The 23630-nt window shown below is 34.5% G+C and overlaps 1 protein-coding gene, 5 non-coding genes and 1 pseudogene across 13 annotated transcripts; 4 read left to right on the top strand and 3 right to left on the bottom strand.

The window, feature by feature from the left end:
- Window positions 1-2: 2 nt before the first annotated feature.
- deg-1 (Degenerin deg-1) lies at window positions 3-21750 on the bottom strand (the record flags this gene model as incomplete). Of its 7 annotated transcripts, NM_001373369.2 has the most annotated exons (19): window positions 145-329; window positions 376-478; window positions 6770-6841; window positions 7246-7394; window positions 7440-7656; window positions 7707-7968; window positions 8017-8174; window positions 8219-8280; window positions 8820-8873; window positions 9061-9178; window positions 9502-9637; window positions 10505-10569; window positions 10612-10710; window positions 10775-10987; window positions 11114-11212; window positions 19569-19622; window positions 19937-20074; window positions 20745-20827; window positions 21741-21750. In NM_001373369.2, 19 exons carry the CDS (start codon window positions 21748-21750, stop codon window positions 145-147), a joined length of 2277 nt encoding a protein of 758 aa, NP_001360711.1. The 7 variants fall into 7 exon arrangements, with proteins under 7 accessions (NP_509311.1, NP_001360711.1, NP_001360706.1 ...); NM_001373370.2 differs by lacking the exons at window positions 19569-19622; window positions 19937-20074; window positions 20745-20827; window positions 21741-21750 and adding exons at window positions 8566-8733; window positions 9404-9433; window positions 11257-11601; NM_001373371.2 differs by lacking the exons at window positions 19569-19622; window positions 19937-20074; window positions 20745-20827; window positions 21741-21750 and adding exons at window positions 9404-9433; window positions 11257-11601.
- Window positions 783-855, top strand: ZK154.t5. The gene has a single exon. It is a non-coding gene; the product is annotated as a tRNA-Asn (tRNA).
- On the bottom strand, window positions 1030-1102 carry ZK154.t2. The gene has a single exon. It is a non-coding gene; the product is annotated as a tRNA-Asn (tRNA).
- On the top strand, window positions 1549-1615 carry C47C12.8. Its single transcript, NR_131729.1, has one exon. It is a non-coding gene; the product is annotated as an Unclassified non-coding RNA C47C12.8 (non-coding RNA).
- On the bottom strand, window positions 1558-1630 carry ZK154.t1. The gene has a single exon. It is a non-coding gene; the product is annotated as a tRNA-Asn (tRNA).
- On the top strand, window positions 16666-18119 carry miro-2 (annotated as a pseudogene). Its single transcript has 5 exons — window positions 16666-16690; window positions 16742-16838; window positions 16892-17715; window positions 17760-17892; window positions 17952-18119. Coding segments are annotated over exons 1-5 (1247 nt in total).
- On the top strand, window positions 21336-21479 carry C47C12.7. The gene has a single exon (NR_071580.1). It is a non-coding gene; the product is annotated as an Unclassified non-coding RNA C47C12.7 (non-coding RNA).
- Window positions 21751-23630: the final 1880 nt, after the last annotated feature.

Below are 23630 nucleotides of genomic sequence, written 5' to 3'. Positions count from 1 at the left end.
TTTAATCAAAAAGCTCACTATATACAATTAGAGATCGGAAAAAACGAATGAAGGTGAAACGTGTTACAGCATTGTATACTACATCTTGAGAAACCCAGTTCAAAATTAACGTTATATAATAGTTGTTCAAAAGAGAGTTGGTATTTATATTGATACGAAAGCGTCTGACTTTCGCCCTGATCCAACTGTAATTTGCCGTTTATCTTCTGGAACATCTTTCCTTTTTGTGCTCTGTCTCAGAAGTTTTTCTTCGTGCCGACTTTTAAAGAAAAGGGAAATCATATCAACAAGCAGAACACAAACTTCCATCACGGTGATTACGGAGAATCCTGAATTTATTGCCTTCGTTCCTAGTCTCAAATCATTCTTTCATACCTAGCCAAAGTCCTAAATGTCCTCCAAAATCGGCGATCAAGTTAACCAAACCGTATGCCTCTGATTCTTGAAGCAGTTCGTAGTTCAGTTGTTCGTAGAATACCTGCAAAAGGGAAGATATGAAATTAGCTTCCGCATTTTTCAGATAGCATAGTAAGTTTTCGTTTTCACTAGGTATGGCGAGAATCTTCATCTCTCCCCCTCTTATCTTTTTATCGATCATTTTTGTGTAGACCTCTCAATCACTGACCATTCATCAGCATTGCAAATCTTGTCCATAATGATCAAGATGAAAGAAGTTTGAGGTCATTGCTAACATATGCCACACACAATCATCCAGTTTTGAGTAGATTTTATAGAAGAGGGTAAAAAGTTTTTCTCGGTTTGAAAGAAAGCGTAACACACCTGCTTCCGTGGCGCAATAGGCAGCGCGTTCGGCTGTTAACCGAAAGGTTGGTGGTTCGAGCCCACCCGGGAGCGAAACTTTTTGTTTGACACGAAGAAAGATCTTTGTTGACGAAAAATCAAAGCATTTAAAATAATACGCGGAATATATATTCATATTTTTTTTAGAAAAGAAAGTGACTCATTAACTTCTTTTTTTTATGAGCCCAGTTAATGGAAGAACTAGTTTACTAAAACTATTAAAAGTTTCGCTCCCGGGTGGGCTCGAACCACCAACCTTTCGGTTAACAGCCGAACGCGCTGCCTATTGCGCCACGGAAGCAGGTGTCTCACGCTCAGTCAATGAAAAATTTTAAAAGCAAGTGGGCATAATGTTCATGGATTTCGGGAAAAATAAATTTGACGAGAGATTACATTCAAAAACATATATGATTATTAGTTTAGTGTCAAATGTGTATTTGAAAACTGGAAACGCATGTTTTTTAAAATTCCATATAACTTCCAATTACCGATTTTTCAGATAATTCTTAATATTGGTTTAAAATGAAAAGAATTTGATAGTCCTCAAAAATAAATTATAAGCAAACATCTAAAAATAATTACAAATTTTTGTGAACAGTATAAAGTCGTATGTTTTTACAAATTCACTAGATATGCATTTTCTAGGAAGTTCTTCACAACAGTTATTATTTTCAAAAATATCACAACAAAAAATTTGTACAGTTTGTTACATACTGATATGTTCTGGTATGGTCTCCCTGTTTTCTCAAAATATTTCGCTCCCGGGTGGGCTCGAATCACCAACCTTTCGGTTAACAGCCGAACGCGCTGCCTATTGCGCCACGGAAGCTGATGTCTCACGCTCAGCCAATGAAAAATTTTAAAAGCAAGTTTATAAAGATCGCAACAACTTGAACAACGTTTTGAACTTCAACATTTAAAAAAGTTATATTTGTGCAAATTAAACATCTATTTATAAAAAAAAAACGAATATTGTTTTTGCAAGATGCAACATGTCATTCTTTTGTGATGTCGTTATGTATGTTTTAATACTATGAGCACTTTTCAGAAAGTTTTCTCCACTTTGATTTAAAAAAGATTTTTAGCAAAAATAATGACATCAGGCTAAATGCAACATCTACAGAAGTATACCGTCGACTTCTGCCGTTTTTATTCAAAAATGTTTTAAACAGTTCTTTTCAATTAAAAAAAAAGTATTAAACATTCCGTTTTATAACAGTTCTCAGTTTTTAAAATTCGAGAAAACCCATTTACAATTAGAACATTTTTCACAAAATTCTCGGAGACTAAGTTTTTTCACCAATAAAAGATTTCGCTCCCGGGTGGGCTCGAACCACCAACCTTTCGGTTAACAGCCGCACAGGTAAGCCGCCATAAGCGAATAACAGGTCAAAAATAGGTGAAGGGCCGCTAACAGGCGAATAATAAGCGAGCGACAAGTTTACTGCCGCGCACAGGCGAAGAATAGGTGAGCGATGAGTGAAATTTTTGTCTTGCAAATTTTATGCGCAGATAGGCGAAAAATAAGCGAGCGATAACTGAACGGACCGGAAACATGCGAATAATATGCGAATGATGACTAAAGTTGTTGACTTGTGAAATGTTAACACTGAAATGGAAAAATTGATGAAAATCATTTTTTTCGGAAAAATTTTTAATTTGATTTTTTGTAGTGGGCTAGTTTTCAATAACGGCAAATGCCTACGTTTCTCAAAAAATAGTTCGTTTTGGTCTATATTTTATTGGGAATGGTTATGTCTATGACAACAAGACAAAATTCAGATATATTCTAGATATAAGAGATGTTTTTGGGTCTGTAGGTTGTAAATACCTTCCTCTCGTTATTGTTTTACGACATCATATCGTCTCATATGTTTCTTCTAATGTTTACATTTACAGCCTAATGACCCAAAAACAGGATTTCTGGGAATATGTATTTGAGTCTTTGTTGTAGATATTTTATGCAATACTCACATGGAAATATTGTGAGTAGCACTATGTACAGACGCATTCCCTAGATAAAACATTTTGTCAGTTGGCATCTTTTTGTTATCTTTAGTGACATCAAAATGTTTATTTCTTTAAGCTTGAGAAGGTTGTAGTTGATGACTTTTTGATATCTCGTCTCTAGAAATTGATACAACCGTTTTAAGACAGGAGCTTTTATTGTTCAGAGCTCCAAGGAAAGCCGGTTTCAGTGATCGAGAGCACCGAATTTGTCACGAAAATGCATAGAACCAACAAAGTTGACATATTTCTACACAAACTAATAAATATTTGATAATATTTGAAAAAATTTTTTTTTTTTTGATTTTTTCGAAAAGAAAATTCAAAGGGTCCCTTATGAAAAATTTTAAATTTTTTTTCGAAATTTTTTTTTGAAAACTGTGCAAAATTTAATTGCATCTTATAAAGAAATGCAAATTTTGTGGTTTTTTTTAGTTTGGATGTTCAGAGCACAACTTCAGATGAGAATCTGAGGTATAGTAGAATTCCTATGTTCAAAAAACGTATTCACTTCGGATGCCTATATCTCTGTGGAAAAAATTTTTATGACTAAGTGATTAACTACAGAGTTGTTTATCCTAATTTAAAGAACAACTTTGTAGTTAAATGGTTTTTGTCAAAACATTTGTTGGGCGAGATAAAGTTGTGTAAAGTTGGGCACCTTCATGCTTGTATTTTCTTCTTCTCTTTCCGTTCATATCTGAACCAACAAATTTTTTGGCAACAAACGGTCAACTGCAAAATTGTTCTCTAAATTGAAATAAACAACTTTGTAGTTAATCACTTAATCATAAAATTTTTTTCCACGGAGATATAAGCATCTGAAGTGAATACGTTTTTTGAGCATAGGAATTCTACTATACCTCAGATTCTCATCTGAAGTCGTACTCAGAACATCTAAACTACAAAAACCACAAAATTTGCATTTCTTTATAAGATGCAGTCAAATTTTGAACAGTTTTCAAAAACAAATTTTCGAAAAAAAATTAAAAATTTTTCACACCCTTTGGGGGACTCTTTGAATTTTCTTTTCGAAAAAATCAAAAAAAAATTTTTTTCAAATATTATCAAATATTTATCAGTTATTGTAAAAATATGTTAAATGTTGGTTCTATGCATTTTCTTGACAAATTCGGTGCTCTCGATCACTGAAACAGACTTTCCTTGGAGCTCTGAACAATAAAACCTCCTGTCTTAAAACGGTTGTATCAATTTCAAGAGACGATATATCAAAAAGTCATCAACTACAACCTTTTTTAGCTTAAAGCAATAAACATTTTAATAGTTGTAATCATCTTTTCATCTCTATCGAGAACCGAGATATAGCTGAGCACAGATCTAGAATATTTTGGTCATTTTTTGGGGCTCACATCTCCACAGTCACTAAAGATAACAAAAAAATACCAACTGACAAAATGTTCTTTGTATTATTGTCAACAACTCTTTAGTTGACCACATTTTATTAATTCGAACGCCAACCAAGTTATAAGTCTCTGAAAATAAGACTGTTAAATGTCAATCAACTCTAATTTAGATGTTTGTTCGACTAAAAATGTAATATGAATGTTCAGACTTGTGGAAACTAACAAATTTGTCTTTTTCTATAAATATAAACACTCTTTGAAAAATTTTCTATAAAAATATTTTAGGTGAAAAATTTTTTCAGCCATAAGGGGGACCCTTATGATTCGAATTTCAAAATTGGAAATTCTACCGAAAAAACGTCTTTTTTTGAAAAATTTTTCAAAAACTTCTTTGAAATTGTGGGAATAACTAAAATGTATTGTTTCTGTATATTTTTATAAGCAAGTTGCCTTATTATAGAGTATAGAACTATCTTTTAGCATCGACCCTACGACTTGGCTGCCAAAGAGGCAACGATACTCCGATATTACGGGGTGCGCGTTGTTTACATTTTCATTTTTTTTTTAAAACGATTTTTCCGTTTTCTCATCTTTTTTCAATGTTTTAAAACAATTTCGCTCGTATTTTATGCGATTTTCATGACAAAAAATGTCGATAATTTTTGGTTTTCTCATATTTATCATGAAATTCGTACTATTCGGCCATTCTTTCGCAATTATCGAAGTTTTTGTTATGAAAATCGGATGTTCGTTCTTTTTCTCAATTTTTCAACTGTTTTTCGCAAGTTAACACAAGAAATTATACTTTGTTATTATTTAAATTCTTATAAATGTTAAAATAATTCAAAAATTTAAGATTGCCGAACAGTCACCGACCGCCGTGTCGAGCAGCGCTGAGACGATGGATGAACACAGCGATATTGGAAATTCGCTTCAGTTTTCAAGGATTTCTTTAAAAAACGGTAATATTTTAGCTTTAAATGTGAATTGTGACCGTACAAATATTAGCTTTTCAGAAAATTGAGCGATTAGCGCCAAGAAGCGTCGGATGCCAGCTCCGAATCGACAAAAACCCACGGAATTTCAATCGACTCTTATTTAAAGTGAGTTTCTTATTCCATAATCTTATTCAATAAAAAAATGCTCTTCCGATAAGTCCCCTGGGAAAGATCAAGCAAAGATAAGTTAAATTTTCACAAAAAAAGCAAAATTTGAGGGTTATTGACGAATTCGTTTTAGAAATACATGTTTCTTTGAAAAAGTATGTGAAAAACCGATAATTTTCATAATGCTTCCCTTATGTGCTTCAGATAATTTCAGCATCAATCAGAAGACTACGCCCTGGACTCCAAATCGATGAGTCGATGTACATTTGGGACGGAGCAGACCAAATGGACGACCACTACAATTCGAGAAGTTTTCGAATCGATAAGAAAGACGAGGATACTCCGAAAAGGATCGAAGGTACATAATTTTTTTTAAGTATCCATTTTTTTAAAAAGTTCAAACAAAAATACCTCCATTTTCGTGGAGTTTAAGGGTGGAGTAGAGTCGATGTGGGATTTTGGTTTCAAAGATAGAAAATAGACGATAAAGATTGAATAAAACTTTGAATAATTGGAAAAAACTTGAATAATGTTTTCAATTTTACAAAAATAAAAGAAACGGATGAATTAAATTTAAATTTTCGCGCAAATAAATAACTTTATTTGAGATCTTTGCGTTTTCTGGCTAAATTTATATGTTTTCTTGATTTTTTGCTTAATAATTGAGTTTAGATACCGTTTGTCAGTTTTTAAACATATTTTTTCGAAAAGAAAACTTGATAACTCGGAAGAAAGAAATCGAATATAAAAGAAAAAATCAACAAAAGCTGATGAATTAAGCCAGAAAACGCAACAATTTCGAAACTAAACCACTCAATTGGGCAGAAATTGAAATTTAATTCAGAAGTTTCTTTTATTTTTGCAAAATTGGAAAAAAAAACGTTATCCAATCTTCACAGTTTTTCGATTATTACATTCCATTTTCTATCATTCATGGCAAAATCTCTTAACTCCACCTTTAACTTTTCAGTTCATATTGTATTTTTCGCAAACGAAACAAATTTCTCAAACAAAATGTATTTAATTTCAGATTAGCCAATCGAAAACGCCACGGAAATTCATCTACAGAGCAACCGAGTGCAGCAGAGACAGCGGATCGAGGGAAAATCCCGAAAATTTTTAATTTTTTGAAAATTTTTATTAAATAAATATTATTTAAATAAACTACTGTTGTCATATTATAAGAAAAGAAAGCGAAAATTACTAGCGGGGGGAACGAATCCCGAAAGGATTTCATCTCACAGACAAGTCAATAATAGGCGAACGATGGGCCGCTAACAAGCAAAATACAGGCGAAGGATGAGCGCGTACACGCGTGTTTTTGGTTCTACATTCGCTTGCACGCGGCCTGCATGCAAGTCATCGCTCGCTTGTCGCGGCTTACCTGTGCGAACGCGCTGCCTATTGCGCCACGGAAGCTGGTAGCCCAACCACTTGTCGGACATTGCAAAAAAGTTTTGAAGAAACATCATGACAAGACTCAAAATCTACCTCGATCATTGCCGCATTTAGCCGATAGTATTGTTCGCACTCGCTTTCTGTCATACCATCACAGTCTCCAAGCTGAAAACAAAAACATTTGTATTTCAAACTTAAATGTAAACCAAAAGTGCAGTGTGTGTGTGGCTGAATCAAAACTACATCTAATAAGTGAAGGGAGAAGTGTGAATTACGATTAAGGAAAATTGTGTGAGTTTAATATTAAGAATATACAAATGCACCTTTTTTTTTCAAAATGAAAACATTGATACTCTACGAAAAAACTTTGCTAACAAATAAAGGAACAACACTTCTAAAGGAAAAATCTAGTGATTGGAACTGAGGGTTAGAATAATAAAAACATGTCATTGAACCGACTGCTTTATATCCTCTCTGCCAACTTACACGGTCTGCCTAAAAGGTTTTGTAATTAGTGTTTTATTAAAGCAAAAAAAGCAAAAATTCTCAGAAAAAATTAAACACCATACGTCAGTAGCTCCCGAAGGCCATTTGGAGCATGAAAAGGTAACTTCATGAATAATTTCTTCACATGATTGCTTACACACGCATTTGTCCATTTTTTGAGTGATATGATGGAAATCTCCAACTGAGCCAATGTTCTTCTCAAGACAGGTACCTGAACGGCTTTTTTCAATATTAAAACTTGATTTTTTTCACTGACGAGCTGTTGCATTAAATGCCGAGCAATGTCTATAACCTTCTGGTACTGGGAAACGAGGATCTCCACACGAACAATCATCAATCAGTCCATTTTGGAAGCAACTTCTATGACAACCTTCTGGATGATAATCGTACCCCGCGTAAATATAATTTCTGTCTACAACTTTCTTCGTTTCTACACATTCTCCATATGGTGCTGGCAACCTTTGCATCACTTTCTGCAACAAAATTAAAATTTTTGCAACATTCACGTCATCGAATTTTCCACCTTTTTGATTCCAAAACTACTTGCAAAACCAACTGGCGCAGAATAGCCGAATGTGTCGGGGAACGGGTACTCAGTTGGTGGATGGATGGCCAGTCGAACTCCGGATGACTCAGAAGTTGACATATAATCTGATGTGTTTACGAATAGAAGGACACGAATTCCATACATCGGACCAGCTCGGCTACTTGTGTAGTTGTTATTGACGTCATAATTGAAAGTAAAGCAGTTTCCGAATTCCGGATCAACGTGAAGCCGGAAATCTCTGAAAATGCTTTTTGGCAATCATATTGATTCATAATTCCTAACTCACTCATCAATATCACATTCTTTTCCATTAAATGAACACATTTCAATAAATTCATGTTTGGATTGACTCAATGCAATCCTCTGTTTATCTGATAAAGCTGCCATTGTGAACATTAAGTTTTCCTTGGCCCGTGTTAACATTGCTACTCCATCAGTCATGCCCTGAACAATCAATCTCGCAATAGTAACACAATTTTATTTCTTACCTGAAAACCCATAGCCTTGATAGTTTCAGGGTTACTGACAATTGCTCTTTGGTTTGGACGGGCTGAAAATATTTCGATTATTTACTCATAACAGTTCTTGCCACTGCACACAAGAAAATTTAGTTAACGTAAATGATGTTAAATATTTTTTCTATGAAAGAAAAACCAAACCCTACCACTGCAAATCACATTTTATCTGTTAATATTTCATAATAATTATTCAACATGTGAGATTAAAAAAAAACAACATAACCATGCAGTTAACAAAAAGATTCCAAAAAAGTTATGAACCTGAAGAAAACTGGAAAAAAAACGAAACAAACGTAACATTGCAATCGAAACTGTACTTGGATATGGGGTGGTGGTTGTAGTTGGCGGATGTGTTGTAGTGGTTGTTGAAGTTGTTGAAGTCGTTGGTCTTGGGGTAGTAGTAGTTTTTTCTGTTGTTGTAGGTCGTGGTGTTGTCGTTGTAGTAGTCGTAGTTGTGGTTGAAGTGGTAGAAGTAGAAGTAGAAACTGGTAAAGTTAGAGAAGTGGAAAAGCTATGCAAAATGTACAAAAAGTGCAAGCCTAATTTATTTTTGTAAACTATCACAACTTACCAGTGGTCGTGGGAGGAGGTGTCGTTGTGGTAGTTGTAGTTGTGGAGGTCGTTGCTGTAAGAAGTGCCAAAAATGATAGAAACGTGCAGCTTTTGTGGTAATCTTATGACTAGCTGAGTGAGTGAATTTATAATAACCATGCAAATATTATTTAACAAATGTAATAGCAAATGTAAATGCTGTTATGTGAATTAAAAACAAAGACTATAAGTTTTTTGAATAGTCTATCAAACGACCTTACTTGGTGGTGGGGTTGTGGTTGTTGTAGTAGTTGTTGATGTTGTTGTCATATTGTTTTCAAGCCAAAGTTTTCGAATTTCAATTTTACCCACACCGGCTTTACCAATGCAATAGGGAGTCTGAAAGCAATAACTTATAAGTTGAAATAATGAACTTTGATGAAAACCGTGTTGAAACTAAATCTTCGACAGAAGAAAACGTTTCAAGTAACTGAAGTGGGGATTGAAACAATAATCTAAAAAACAAATGAGTAATCAACTAAAAAAATTAACAAAATATTTTCAAAAACCCGAACGAAAAGTATGCATGTTTCAAGCTGCATTTTTGACTCTATGACTCTATACCTTGCGGAATCCGTAAATAAGTTCAAGTGGCTGAAACTATATTAGTTGAAACTTGAAAACTTTTTATGCCTACATCTGAAATCAGAATTAGAACTCACGTCATCTCGCTCACTAGTATCTCCTCGATTCCTGCACATACATGGCCATTTGTCTGATGATGTTGTGCCAGATGGGAGAGTAGATTCACAATATCCATCATCATGACAAAGTGGACATTCGTGATCGTACCACACACTTTAATGTTTTAAAGTTTGGTTTTAAACTGGTTAAAGTTGATTTATGAACCGTTTTTAGTTTTCACCAAGTGAAAAATTAAATTCAGGTAGTTGCATTGACAAATTGTTATAAAAAATATTGTCATTTGAAGGAGGACTAACGGTTCGGACGATTTTGAACGTATAGACCCAAAATGAGCTCAAATGAACGAATTTCGTAATGATACTGCTCAAAAAAAATTTTTTTTTAATTTTTTATGGCGGTTCAAAATTTTGAGAAAATTACACTGATTTTGGCTAAAATCACGAATTTGTCCCATTTTTCATTGTCACATCTGTTCGAAATAAATTTTTTTGGAATTATCGTCTTTTATTACATATATTGGTAGTTTATCTCATTTAATTTCGTCGATTAAAAAACGTTTAAAGCCGATAGGTGACCCAAAATCATCGAAATTGGTTACCTATCGGCTTTAAATGTACCTCAATCGACGAAATTAAATGATATTAATTACCAATATATGTAATAAAGGACGATAATTCCAAAAAAAACCAACTTCGGACAGACGTGACACGGAAAAATGGGAAAAATTTGTGATTTTAGCCAAAATCAGTGTAATTTTCTCAAAATTTTGAACCGCCATAAAAAATTAAAAAAAAATTTTTTTTGAGCAGTATCATTACGAAATTCGTTCAATTGAGCTCATTTTGGGGCTATACGTTCAAAATCGTCCGAACCGTTAGTCCTCCTTTGAGGAATCAACATGTCAAATCTCAGCTAAAAAAAGGCTACGTCACTGCAACTTCTTAGATTTCTAAAAACTTCGGTCTTTTATCAAAAAATGACGAAGTGCACTGTGTGCTCACAAACTGAATAAATTGTTACCTTATATTGAAGCATGGCCAAGCGACTTCCATGTCCCTGTCGTAGGTACAAATGCATTTGGACGACTGAAAACTAGATATTTCAAAATTCCAGCTGTTGCAGCTTACCGGGTCCCTCGGTGGAGATTCGAATCGGATACACTCCATGCCAATATTTCCAACACATTTACAATGAGCCTCTATTGCTTCGTATCTTCGATTTTCAATCTGATTGTTTTTTTATTATAAATTTATTACTGACATCTTGAGCCAAAATTAAAAAATAAATTACCGATCTCTGAGATCTCCGTCTTCCCGATTTGTTTTGAGATTGTAATGTTTTGTTTGATTTTTTTAGCTCTACCATTCCTTCTTCAATCTCTTTTGCAAAGAGCTCACGGACCATCTGCTGGCTTGCATCAGAATGTTGTTTGCGGGAAACTTTGGGTTTTTTCTTTTCTCCTTCAGATTTACTATGTGTTTTGGCATTATCGTAGACGTCCATCTAGAAAAAACAAACAATCTGACTTTTTATTTTTGTTTTTTGCAATGAAAAAATGTTAGTGTTCTCTTTTTAGATGTTTATAATTTTTTAGCCAACCGTGAACGCTTTGTTCTTTACATAACATACCGTATCTCGAATGGATGGAACCATCATAACAAGACTCTTTTTATATGGATTCAGATTGCAAAATGTGATTGCTGGAAACTCTACGTCGTCAAATTTTAGCTGAAACACATCAATTAAGTTAAATACAAATTCCTAGGGACAACCGAAATATCCGTGATTTTTTCGTGGGCGCTGAATTTGAAAATCAACTTGCTGGCTTGATAAGCAAACATCAATAAAAAGGAGAAGATGATCAGACCCCACATTAGTTTTGAAAAACTATTTCTTGCAATTAGAACCCGTTTTGCTCCATGAGCCGTTGTTTTGTCGCAAAAATCCATCATTTTACTTTTCATCGTTTCGTCATCGTCGTCTTGATTGTAGTCGTTGTTTTTGGAAGCACCGTTGAGCTTTTCTTTTTTGTTTTTGTTTGTAATGTCATGACTATAAATGTAATCTTCACGGCCGAGCATTGATGTCTTTTTTGTTTTACTGTGATGGTTCGACATAGCCCGCTAGCTAAAGTACTTTTTTAAGCGACAATAAAGTTGATGAAAGGAAACTTATAAGAGTAGGGTGCATAATATCATTATTAAAGCAATCAACTTGTGACAGCACTTTACAAAAAATGAAAAAGTTTTTCAAAAATGTCTAGCACACAAATAATCAAGAAATGACAGTTGAATATTGGGTGTTTTCTACAGATTCCATCACTTATAATAACATTTTCTAGTAGGGCATCTGTACACAAATAGGCGTCAAACCTTATCATCAGTTTATTTTATTTTTCTGTGATTTGATACTTATGTAGCAGTATCCCCAAAAATAAATATTCCATACATTTTTTATATTAAAATCGACATTTTTTAAAGTCTAAATGTGAAGTAATTACGAAAAATGTATTTTCTAAGCCTATATGATCAGAAAAAACCTACATTAAAAGTGTAAAATGCCTAAATTTTTTAGGGTACTGCCACAACATATGTACCTTTGATTTAAAAGTTGTTCATACCTGTCAGGATACTTTGTGAACTGCTGAGAAAAATTAAGACAGAATAACATTACTGACGTTTTCTAAAAAGTAAGGCTGAGCAGTTTAAGGAAGTATATACTATTGGAAAAAAACAATTTTTGGATGATTGGCTTTTGGTTGACAAACAAACCCTAATTTTTGAGTGGACGCCAAAAAAAGTTTGACTCGTTTAGATAGAAGAACATTAGAAATTGATGAATACAAATTTGGAGTAGAGTAGAGTAGACCAGGAAGAAAATCTAACTTCAAAAAATAAAGAAATATCAGCAATGCATATAAAAACTGTAAATGATCAGAAAACGGGGAATATTAAACTTTGAATAAACCAGCTAAAAGTTTATGAACTATGACACAAACCCAAAAGCTATAAAAATAAAAATAAAAAGAAAGCAGAGTGAGGAATGAGAAATAAAGGAAGATAAAAACAAGGAGTATTGGCGGGTCAGCAAGATTTGATACATGATAGCGGCTGTCTGGAAACGTACTTAAAAGAACCTAAAAGCTTTTTTGCACAAAATGAACCCCCAAAAAACCGCTCTCCGCCGCTCTCTGATGAGTCAGAAATGAAATGTTTCAGTGATGCCGGAAGGTTCAAAAACCGAGGTGAGCAAGGGAAAAGAACGGATTTTTGTGTGTACATGTCGCGTGGGAGGAGTGAAGGGACTTTCTATTTCATTTTGTGCAAACCCTCCAAGACATTTGATATGATAACGTCACGAAACGTACCAACAATCTATTCCGAATGTATGGTTTAGTGTCTTGCATTTATAATTTGAGTCTGAGAAAAATTCAGCACGTGAAAGACTAGTGTCTTCTTAGGTCAAAATAGAAAGGATCATTCATTTTATAGATCAAACTAGAAACAAATTTGTGTACATGAAAATCCGTTATCATAAGCTAGCAAAAAACCCTGGTATAAACTGGACGCATTGTTTTAAAATAGTTTGATTTTTTCCAACAATTTTTATACTCAATAAATTATTTAAACAGTGTTTCTAATGTTAAACAAAAACAAACAACGGTAAGTCATTTCTTGTTTACTAATCTTGTTTATTTTTCATTTGGTTCTGGGGTTTCAAATGAGAAATTATTAATAAAGTTCGATTCATATATTAGAAGTGGACTATATCTGAATTTGTTCTTTTGTTTTGTTGATTTCTAAAATTTCGATTCTGCACTACTCAAAATAGAATGTTGACATTCCATATAAAAAACAAGATGAGATTCTGCATGATAAACCTTGCAAACCACTTTGCAAACACTTGAATGAAATGACCCAAGGGTAAGTAAAAATGAAAATTTGAAATTTTATGCCATTATGTTTTTTTGCCAGTTTATTATGCCTATAGCTGATTATGGCAGCTAACGGAACACATGCTGAGTTGTTCTTATGTGAATCCCTCACCTTCAATTTCACAGTAAATGCATTGGTTTTGTGAAGAAATTCGAATTAGCTTTAATACATATTGTTTAGTATACATATAAATATTGCTATGTATGTAGTTAGAAAGTAAATTTTTGTTGTGCCCGAAATTATTGAAATAGTGGAATTAGAAGAACAAAGCTTTCTTTTAAGTAAAAAACTTCAACATTTTGAATTGTTGCCAAGCTGTACCTTCAAAGGGATTAAAATACTCCGGGTTATAATTAGAGAACATAATTAGAGAACATTTATCTGAACACGTTCTAAAGAAAGTTTTGCAAATCTTCTATTCTCGACACCTGTCTAGATTTACAACACCAAAACATTACACCTTGCAAAACTTTCAAAAAGTTCATATTATCTTTGACACCTAACCACTTAACAGCTGATGATATTTTGTCATATGTGCCTCAAGATTCACTGAAAAAATTGCGTTTTTGTTCTAAGAGTTTAGCTGTTTTTTACAGGAAATACAAGAGAAAATGTGCCAGATTTCGGTTCGCACAAAAAATGCCGCAAATTGGGTTGTAAAACTGGCGAGAGCTTTTATTTTGAAGGTAATAAAATGTAGAAAACCCAGTTCCTCATCACTACAAAAACATGTATTTCTGGTAAACCGGTGAGTGGACAATTAATTATTATCTGAGAGAAAAGAGATATCAGTTGTTTGTCAAAATATCAAACAATGAAATTGATAGAGCACGGAGAGATATCACTGAGCATCAAGGAATAAAACATTTCAGATATTCATTAAAAATCACGTTATCATATTGTAAAGATTGAAAATTCAAAGATGAAAACGCACTGACATGTGAGAAGAATCGGAAACGCAAAAAGAGTTTACATCTACATCTCAAGTGTCGAATGGAACATTAGAACATGCATCGCAAGGCAGGTTTATTGGGAATGTTATGAAAAAAATAACCTTAGGTTTTTAGGAACCTTTGGCTGCAGGGGTGGCTAGACACTTTATGAAACAAGGTATTGTTTATAAGTGTGCGGGGACGAAGGTCACTGTTTCCAGATAACTGCAAAAAAAATTATGTAGAACATCGAATTCATTTCAGTTTCACTAATGTAAAAGTTCAAAACTTTTGTGATTGGTGGTTTTTATTAACGTTTTATTAACTGTGGGTTTTATTTATATGAGATGTTTTTGAATTTTTATAAAATTAAGAAATATCACGTTTTTTATGAAACCAACGATTGATAGGCGCAGTTAAAGTTCGAGGAATTGAAATAGATTCAATGTACTTTCCACAATGACGAGAATAAGAAAAGAAGGACCTCTGAGACTAGACAAAAAACAAATTCATAACAAATGAGCTTGAGCAGCAATTCTGGGAATATACTACTCCTCATTGGAACAGGTGACCAGACTGACCCAAGTCAGTCTGGTCAGTTTGATCGATGAGAGGTCCAATAGAACAAGGTACCTGATTTTAGAGAGAAAATGTGGTTGTGAACTTTGACTGCCAGTAGGGTCTACTACATCACTCTCTTTATTTCGAGGTTCGGTGTGTGGATTAGTATCAAAGTCGATGAAACTGGCGAGAAAGATTAGTGGTTTTGAAAAATGAGCAGGCAGGACATCAAGAGTTTTTGGGTTGTTCCCTTTAGAAAATGAAGGTTCTCGAAAAATGAAATGGACTTGGTGAGCTTTAGTACAACAGGGGTTTTCTGCGGACCAACACCTACAATTGAAAAGAAAAATGAGAATTGGGTATGGGGGGAATTGACGAGCGAAAGTGGTCAAGATTTATGAGCCGAGAACTCAAATGTAGAACCATATCATTAAGCCACTTTGGATTGAGGAGGAAAACTCAGATCATTTTTCAAGGAACCACAGATTGCTAAGAAAGTTTGGGCTACATATTTTATTCAGAAAAGCAAACTACTCGGTAGTTGGCTCCTCCTGGGGCGCGCAGGGGGTGCGACTGGCGCGCGAAAATAGGTGAAATGCGCCTGGCGCGAGGATAGGGCGTGACTGGAGTGCGGAACAGGCGCGCTCGGATTGTGAAAAGAGTATTCTGAAACTGCCAAAGTGTCTACATAAGATGTATTAATCAATTTCTTGCGAACATATTATTGCTTTGAGACATATTTTCACACAAAAGTGAATTGTGTTTGTTCTATACGTTAATTGTAAACGTTTTGAGGCCATGCTAGTTACTGAAAAACCAAAACTTCAATTTAAATTCTGATATGAGGTTAGAAGAGAACAATATGGTTCATCTTACAAGGAAATTGTATTAAAATCTATCAATAATCGTACTGTTATCTAATGATGTTACGTTATAAAATATGTTCATTTTACCTATGTAGATAAAGTTAAGGGGCCTCAAATATATCAAGAATTACAATTAGTCGGAAGTCGTTTCAACACCATTCATCAAGTCCTGGTTCTGCTACTTGATCGTTACACAACGTATATCGCGATGCCTTGAGAATGTCTCCATTAGGAAACTCGCAGCATTGGCATTGTGGAGGCACGATGCATACATCCCTAAGAAAGTTGCCCCTAAATGCCAGGTATATTTTCCAATAGAAATATATAAAATGATTTGTATTTTATACGTTTAGTATTGTGGCACCATATTACTGAAAGCTGAAAGAGACTAGATTGGCAATTATTATATATCAACTACATCATTCATACATATATAACATATAAGTGAAGATATATATATCAACCTGTTTTGGCAATGAGGCTGTCTGAAAGTAACAGGTTCGCGAAGAGAAACTGTTTTTGCACGCCGTCCGCGTTCTGACCGCGCCCCATCCGCGCCCATTCCGCACTCCTTCCGCACCCCTTCCGCGCCCCGTCCGCGCAACACGAACGACAATCCGTTATTACGCTTGCAGTTTATAATTTTTTGGCATATTTTCGATAATTTTTATTTAATTGTTTCCAACATTTTCGATAATTTTTATTTAATTGTTTCCAACATTGTAAAAATATAATTTTCTTTTTGTTTTGTACAGTAACATGCCTAAAGTGTATAATTTCAGGGCTTTTCTTCAAGTTAAATATGGTGACCGTGAAATTTTCACCGATTGTTCCATCAATAACAAAAGTATCTCTAAAATCAAGCTTTTCGGAATTGTACGAGTATCATGGACTTATCGATTAAGGAAGAAGGTAAATAAATTGCCAAAAACATGTAAATCAAATAATTCAATCAATTTTCAGATGAAAATTGGATTGTGTCGGAAATCCGCCAGGCGAATGTCATTTGTGTCGTCTACTCGGTTACAGACGAGTCCACTGTTGATGGAATTCAAACAAAGTACGTTTTCATTGAAATTATCTGTTAAAAAATCAATAACTGTGAATTTTCAGGTGGCTACCCTTGATTCGCCAGTCCTTCGGAGAGTACCATGAGACTCCGGTCATTTTGGTAGGCAACAAATCAGATGGGACTGCAAATAATACTGATAAGATTCTCCCCATAATGGAGGCGAACACCGAAGTCGAAACTTGCGTTGAATGCTCGGCTCGCACGATGAAAAACGTCTCAGAAATCTTCTACTACGCCCAGAAAGCTGTGATCTACCCAACAAGGCCATTATACGATGCAGACACCAAACAACTGACAGATCGCGCCAGAAAAGCACTGATTCGAGTCTTCAAAATTTGCGATCGAGACAACGATGGATGTCTTTCTCCGAGTGAACTTCAGAATCTCTTCTCAGTATGCCCGGTTTCAGTTATTACCAAAGATGTCGGTTAAAATATAAAAAATAAAATACATTTTATTCAGTTTTTGTAATTTCAGGTCGTGCTGGGAATACACTCGACTCGATCAGAGTGACTCGTGAACGGAAGAAGGATCTAGAAAACCATGGAACCGACCGAAAAGTCTTCCAATGCCTGGTAGTCGGAGCCAAGGACGCTGGAAAAACAGTCTTCACGCAATCCCTAGCAGGACGTGGAATGGCTGATGTAGCACAAATAGGACGTCGTCATTCTCCATTCGTTATCAATCGTGTCCGAGTGAAAGAGGAGAGCAAGTACCTGCTTCTGCGTGAAGTTGATGTTCTCTCACCACAAGATGCGCTGGGGTCCGGCGAGACGTCGGCGGACGTCGTCGCTTTCCTCTATGATGTCTCGAATCCCGATTCATTCGCGTTCTGCGCCACAGTTTATCAGAAATATTTCTATAGGTGGGTTTTCAAGCTCCAATTCCCAATAATTTCAATATTTACAGAACAAAAACGCCGTGTGTCATGATTGCCACAAAAGTTGAACGGGAAGAAGTTGACCAGCGTTGGGAAGTGCCGCCGAAGGAATTCTGTAGACAATTTGAGCTCCCGAAACCAATCAAGTTCTCGACGGGCAATGTAGGCTAGCTTATAAGCTTATAAGCTTCAACTGCGGTTTCACCGTCTTAATATTTCAGATTGGTCAATCCTCTTCACCGATCTTCGAGCAGCTCGCCATGATGGCAGTTTATCCACATCTCCGTCGTGTTTTCTACCTCAACGACTCGAATCTTCTCTCCAAAATCACATTCGGCGCTGCCATAGTAGCTCTAGCTGGTTTGCAACACCAGTCTCTCGCCGTCTAGGAGTCAATTGACCTGCAGCCAAGCTGTCTTCAATCCGTTAATTTTTTTAAAATTTTTTTTCCATTGTTCGTTGTTGTAATAAACGCAATTCTTATTAATCTAAGATTTCAATTTTAATATGAAAATCGGCGGGAGCGAGAAAAAAATCGAACCGGGCGCGTAGTGTGTGCGAAAGAAATGCGCTCGGCGCGCGAAAATTGTGCGACTAGATCGCGAGACAGTAGTCTAGTCGCGCCCCGTCCGCGCGCCAGTCGCACCCTCTTCGCGCGCCAAGCGAGCCAAACTACCGAGTATGGATAAAGTGTAGGAAACATTGTATATGCTCCGTGATTTGGAAAACAATAAATTCGCGGAAAGTTAAAAATTTAATAAACTGCTATCACGTTTTAGTAAGAAAGTAATTGTAGTTTTGGACGGCAGAACAATTTAAAAGTAATTCAAAAAACTCTGAACAACAGATTTTTCAGCGGAGAAGTACATCTGCAAGCCTTTAAGTTTTTTTCCAAAAAAAAAACATTTAAAAAAAAAGGAGTTAATAGATTTTTTTTTCTATAATTTACAATGCTGGTCAAAAATATATGCACTTTTTAGTAAAACATGACCTCACAACACGTCGGTCGATTTATTCTTTGCCGCGATTTTTTTTGAATATTACAATCAATACACCAAAAAGTCATAACCGTAAGTAATATTTTGTCAATTGAAACTTTTTCGATTGAATTTCTAGTTTCAGAGTTGTAATCGTTTTAAAATTTCCCAAAATTTTCAACAAAAAATAATAAAAGTGGGATATCGTTTTGGCCTGTTTCAAAACGTCTTCAGAATTTTGATCTAATTTCGTGAATTCTTAAAAACTTTAGCAAAAGTTAATTAACTGCCGTTAAGGTTTTTTACGAGAATTATCAACAAACAAAACAAACTATGCCAGACAATAGGCCCCGATACTAAAATTTTTGTTGTAACCTAGTCTAACCGTAGGCTAGAAATTGACATAGACATGCTTAGTCCAATAAATTTAAAACGTTGACAACTGTTGTAAGATCGAAAGTAACTTGACATCATTTCTGGGAACTCCAAAACTAGACAAATGTTAAAAGAGTAGAATGATTGGATTGTCATTTTGAGCCGTAAAATGAGTAGCTAATCAAATTGAAACGGAAGCAAAAAGAAAAATGATGGGTTGCAACATTGTCTCCTCTTTCTTACGACTTTTCCCAAAGAAAACGCTAGTTTTTCCACTTGCTTCTGCTCATTCGGGTAATGGGATACTCTTTTTGTTAGAAAATTGAATAGATAAGAACAACTACCTTCTGTGTAAGTCACTTTGGTTTTGGATGTTTAAAAACAACACAGAAACTCATTCCGAGAAATAGAGCTTGTTCCCAACTCCCAGCGTATCACGGATATTTCAGTCAATTACTTTTGTTTTTGAGTTCCTTCTAAACTGACCTTGACATTTGTGGATGGGTGCTTCTGGACAAACTTTGAGTAGAGTTGAGCTGCCTGAAAAAAAAATAGCTGTTTCGTTGTGCATTTGCCCTTTCGAATTGATATTTTCTGTTGTTCAAAAGAGACAATTACCGTCAAAAAACGGGAAATTTGGCAATTAGCATAACGATTCAATTTCTATGGTAATTGATGTGCAAATTGAAATGGAACGTGAAAATGCAATAACCGAAGGCCAAAGTATCGGATCTGTTTTTTAGTTCAAAAATTAATTCTCAAACTCTTAAAAAAAACTATTAGATTGAGCCCCAAAATTAACACATAGATGCTTTGTTTTCGAAAGAATTCTTCCAGAAGTCACATTTTCTCACCTGATATAGAAATACAGAGAAGAATGCTAACCATACAAAAACCCAAAACACCCTTCCCATTTGATTTCTCGCTTTTGAAATTCTGGGCAATCCATGAGCAGTAGTGTTGTTCAGGAACCGCTGAATGGCGCCCATCGTCTGAAATAAATGAGTAAGTAGAAGGTGCAGTGTATTGAACCAGAATGAGTGTGGTGATGGAAAAATGAATGTTCCTAATTGTGAGGGCGTCTAATTTTTTGAGCTTTTGAGTTTCATCGAAGACTCATCGAAGAAGTAGTGAATGAAAAATTTATTGAAAAATGTTACTCATTTTTCAATACTGACTGTGATATAAACTGAACATTTAAATAGTCCCTTAACATCGACAAAATTTAACTTTTTTTTCTTTTTTCAATAAACCACATTCTTATAACTTTTCAGAGAATTGAATAATAACCTCATTTTATAGTTTTTTCCCAAATCTTTCCCACTTTTCTTAAAGCACTTAAATTACTGGTTAAATTTTAAAAAGAATCGAGAGTGTTAACTGCCGTTCAGCACAAATACAGTTTTTCTTTTCTAAACCTCGCTATTCGTTAATAGAATTACGTCCTTTGTGATTAGGGATCAAGCAAATGTACATTATTGAGAGTTGTTATAGCATTTTCTGTGTTCTTTGAAAGATGAAATTTTGAGAACAAACTTGAAATTTGAAGAAGACATAAAACTTTTTTGACAGCATCCCGCTTCAAAATGTTGTGTCGTGATAAGCTATCGTAATTTGAGTAAAAGTGAATTGTTCTAGTGAGGTATCTAACATTGAACTTACCGTTTTCGGAGCTTGATTTTCCGCTCCCATCCTCTGTTCTTGTGCGTCGTCTGTACTATGGATAAGTACTCTTGCAGCTTCTTCTGAAAACAACATTGTTAATTGGTTTGCTGTCACCGGATTGCCATAAATGTAATCAAGTAGCGCCAGTTGGTAAATTGGTCAAAGCCATTCATATAGCGCAGTATCAGGCCATTTTAATTTAAAAAAAATTTAAACCTTTTTATAAGAGTCATTAAAAGCGTAGCATTTTCAGTTTTAGCTTTTATCTTAAATAAACATGGAAGTTTACCAAAAATAAGACAATTGACAATAAGTAAGTATAACTAACTGAATAGTTCAGAGTGTTTTATTCTGCTATTCGGTAATATGGGACTATCGTAAGTATGTCTAAATATTGACGTTAGTCAATCTTCAAGGTGCCTAAAGGTTTCATATCAACTTGGACGCAGAAGTTATTTTTTAAAAGTTGGAGCCAGAATCAAAAACGCAACACTAAAATAAAGTAAAGTAAAAACAGAACCGAAAGTCGCAACAACAAGTTAAATGAGTCTGAAACAAAAAACTAAATGAAAATGAGAACAGAGAACGAGACCTCAAACCTTCACCCCAGAAGCACTGGACGAAAAAAGGTTAATGAAGTTGCTCCCCAGTGAGCATTTTGTGGCCCTACTATTCTATTCGACTCTCTCACTCTTGCCGCCTAGCCTATTTCCGTTTTTAGCACTCAACAATTGTGAATTGAAAATCTAAGGAAAGTTTTACTACAAACAAAATTTCCAAATTCCAAAATTACATTCAAACACTCACACCTATGTAAAAGACTGGAAAACCAAGCTGGAGCAAGCAAATACCTAAACACCGAATTATTCAATCGCCAAAAATGGTGTTCGGAAGCCAAACGAAACATACGTTGAGTGCATACGAATTTTAAATGTTCTACACATATTAGATTTAAAGGTAAAAAAAAACATTTTTAGGAGGAAAAATACTTACCTGAAGTCATATTTTGGTTTCTTGGTGTGCGCGACTTCATTTTGATGCAGGTGCTAAAGCTCACAACGAACTAATTATCTTGGACCATGTAGGTGAGGACCACAACAAAAATAGATCAAATTAGAGGTTGTAAAATGCGCCTGAATAAAACGGTTTACGACGAATAGGGGGAGGCATGCTCTGTTATCCTATTATAACAATCCTCAGAGCTATGGTCGAATGTTGGAAAAGCAATCAAAACATACAGATGAATAAGGTCAATACAGGGATTTGAAAACAACTATTGTTCCAACAAATAAGACTTTTGATAATTGATTAAAGATTCTAAACAGTAAAAAGTTTTATGCATTTTCATTTGGACAAACCATGCACTTTTTGTTCAAATGTAATTTTCCAATACGTTACAGTACGTTCTGAGGCTTAATTCTCCAATGTAACTTTATTCAAGACACAAGGAAATATCAATTTGAAATAACATGATGTAAGATGTAATATTTCTGATTATAGTTATCAAGTGAGTTCGAAAACTTTAAAGAGCAAAATAATTAAAACTGCCTAAAAACTGAACTTCCAAAAAAATTATTATATTAGATTTGTTTTCAAAACATACTTTACATAACAATTCAATATTTACGATATTTTCCAAGTTAAGTAAAACTAATTTCAAATTGAATAATATAATGTAATAGTAATATCCAGAAATGCTATTTCAATATAAATTAGCCGAGTTTTCGCATCGCTGAAAATGGAAATTATCAAAAATAGAAAAATTCAACGACTGCTGAATTGACGATTAATCAAAAATTTCCATTGTCTCTCGACTTTGAACTGCCTATTTTTCTGTTTAAGTCTATATTTCAATTGTTAACTCTGAGTGGAACTGTAATAGGGTGCACAATTTTTAAAGTGAGGACAAAACTAATAGCGAGAATACGGTCGATCACAACCTCAAAAAAACCTTGTCATTTGATTAAGTGTAGGCTTTGATACTTTCAAATATATGCTGTCTAAACATTTTTAAAATTGATTGATTTATTGTGGTTTTCCCTCTTCTCAATATTCTATATGTACACAATATCTTTTTTGTCAAGCGGGAAGCATGTTTCATTTAGCTTTTCCAAATTTTGCCAAACCGCCATGATTAATGTGACACCCCATTCCCATGAACGAGGTGAACATCGACCCGAAGATTTGTCGGACACGCGTTGAAATAATAAATGGACGTGAAGACGCGTACTGTCGCCTTTTTGAACAATGTGGGAAACTGAGTCACTTTTGAAACTGGAAATCAAATGTTTTCAAAATAGACTAACTGTTACGTTTTGATCAAAGATTGGAAAATGAGAATAAAATATAGACTGTGATCATCCAATATTTCAAATTTTTGCGTCGATATAAAATTGAAAAATTAAAAATACATAACACAAAAATAGGTTCGTTGAAACATTTTAATGAAATTTAATTGACCCCATTTGTTTGAGCTGCGAGCTCACTTTTTTCGAATGAAAAATGTGTTTTATGGTGGTTTTCGGAAAACAAGATGAATGTTGTGGGACCCACAATGTGGGTGTTGAAAATTACTTTTTAAACCCTCTTTGCTAATTCCTGTTCTGTATTTGCAAGTCGAACAAAATAACAAAAATGGTTTTGTCGTGATCGAAATAACTGTTCAATATAAAATTAACATGTGCTATTATTGCTGAAAACAGTTTCACTTGTTCTATTGTCATTTTTCTTTTTTCAAGAGGGTTTTGAAGATTTTTTTCAAATCTCAGCACATTTCACAATTACAGTTTTTCAATTTAGTTGTCTAGCTTTTGAAATAAATTTGAACAAAAATACACTTAGAAGCAAAAAAAAACTAGGTTCTGCTCAATATTGGGTTTCTTC

Source organism: Caenorhabditis elegans, chromosome X (assembly GCF_000002985.6).
Source record: "Caenorhabditis elegans chromosome X".
Classification (NCBI taxonomy): domain Eukaryota; kingdom Metazoa; phylum Nematoda; class Chromadorea; order Rhabditida; family Rhabditidae; genus Caenorhabditis; species Caenorhabditis elegans.
Note: the sequence above shows the minus strand (reverse complement) of the source record. Positions and strands in the feature narration are given on the sequence as shown.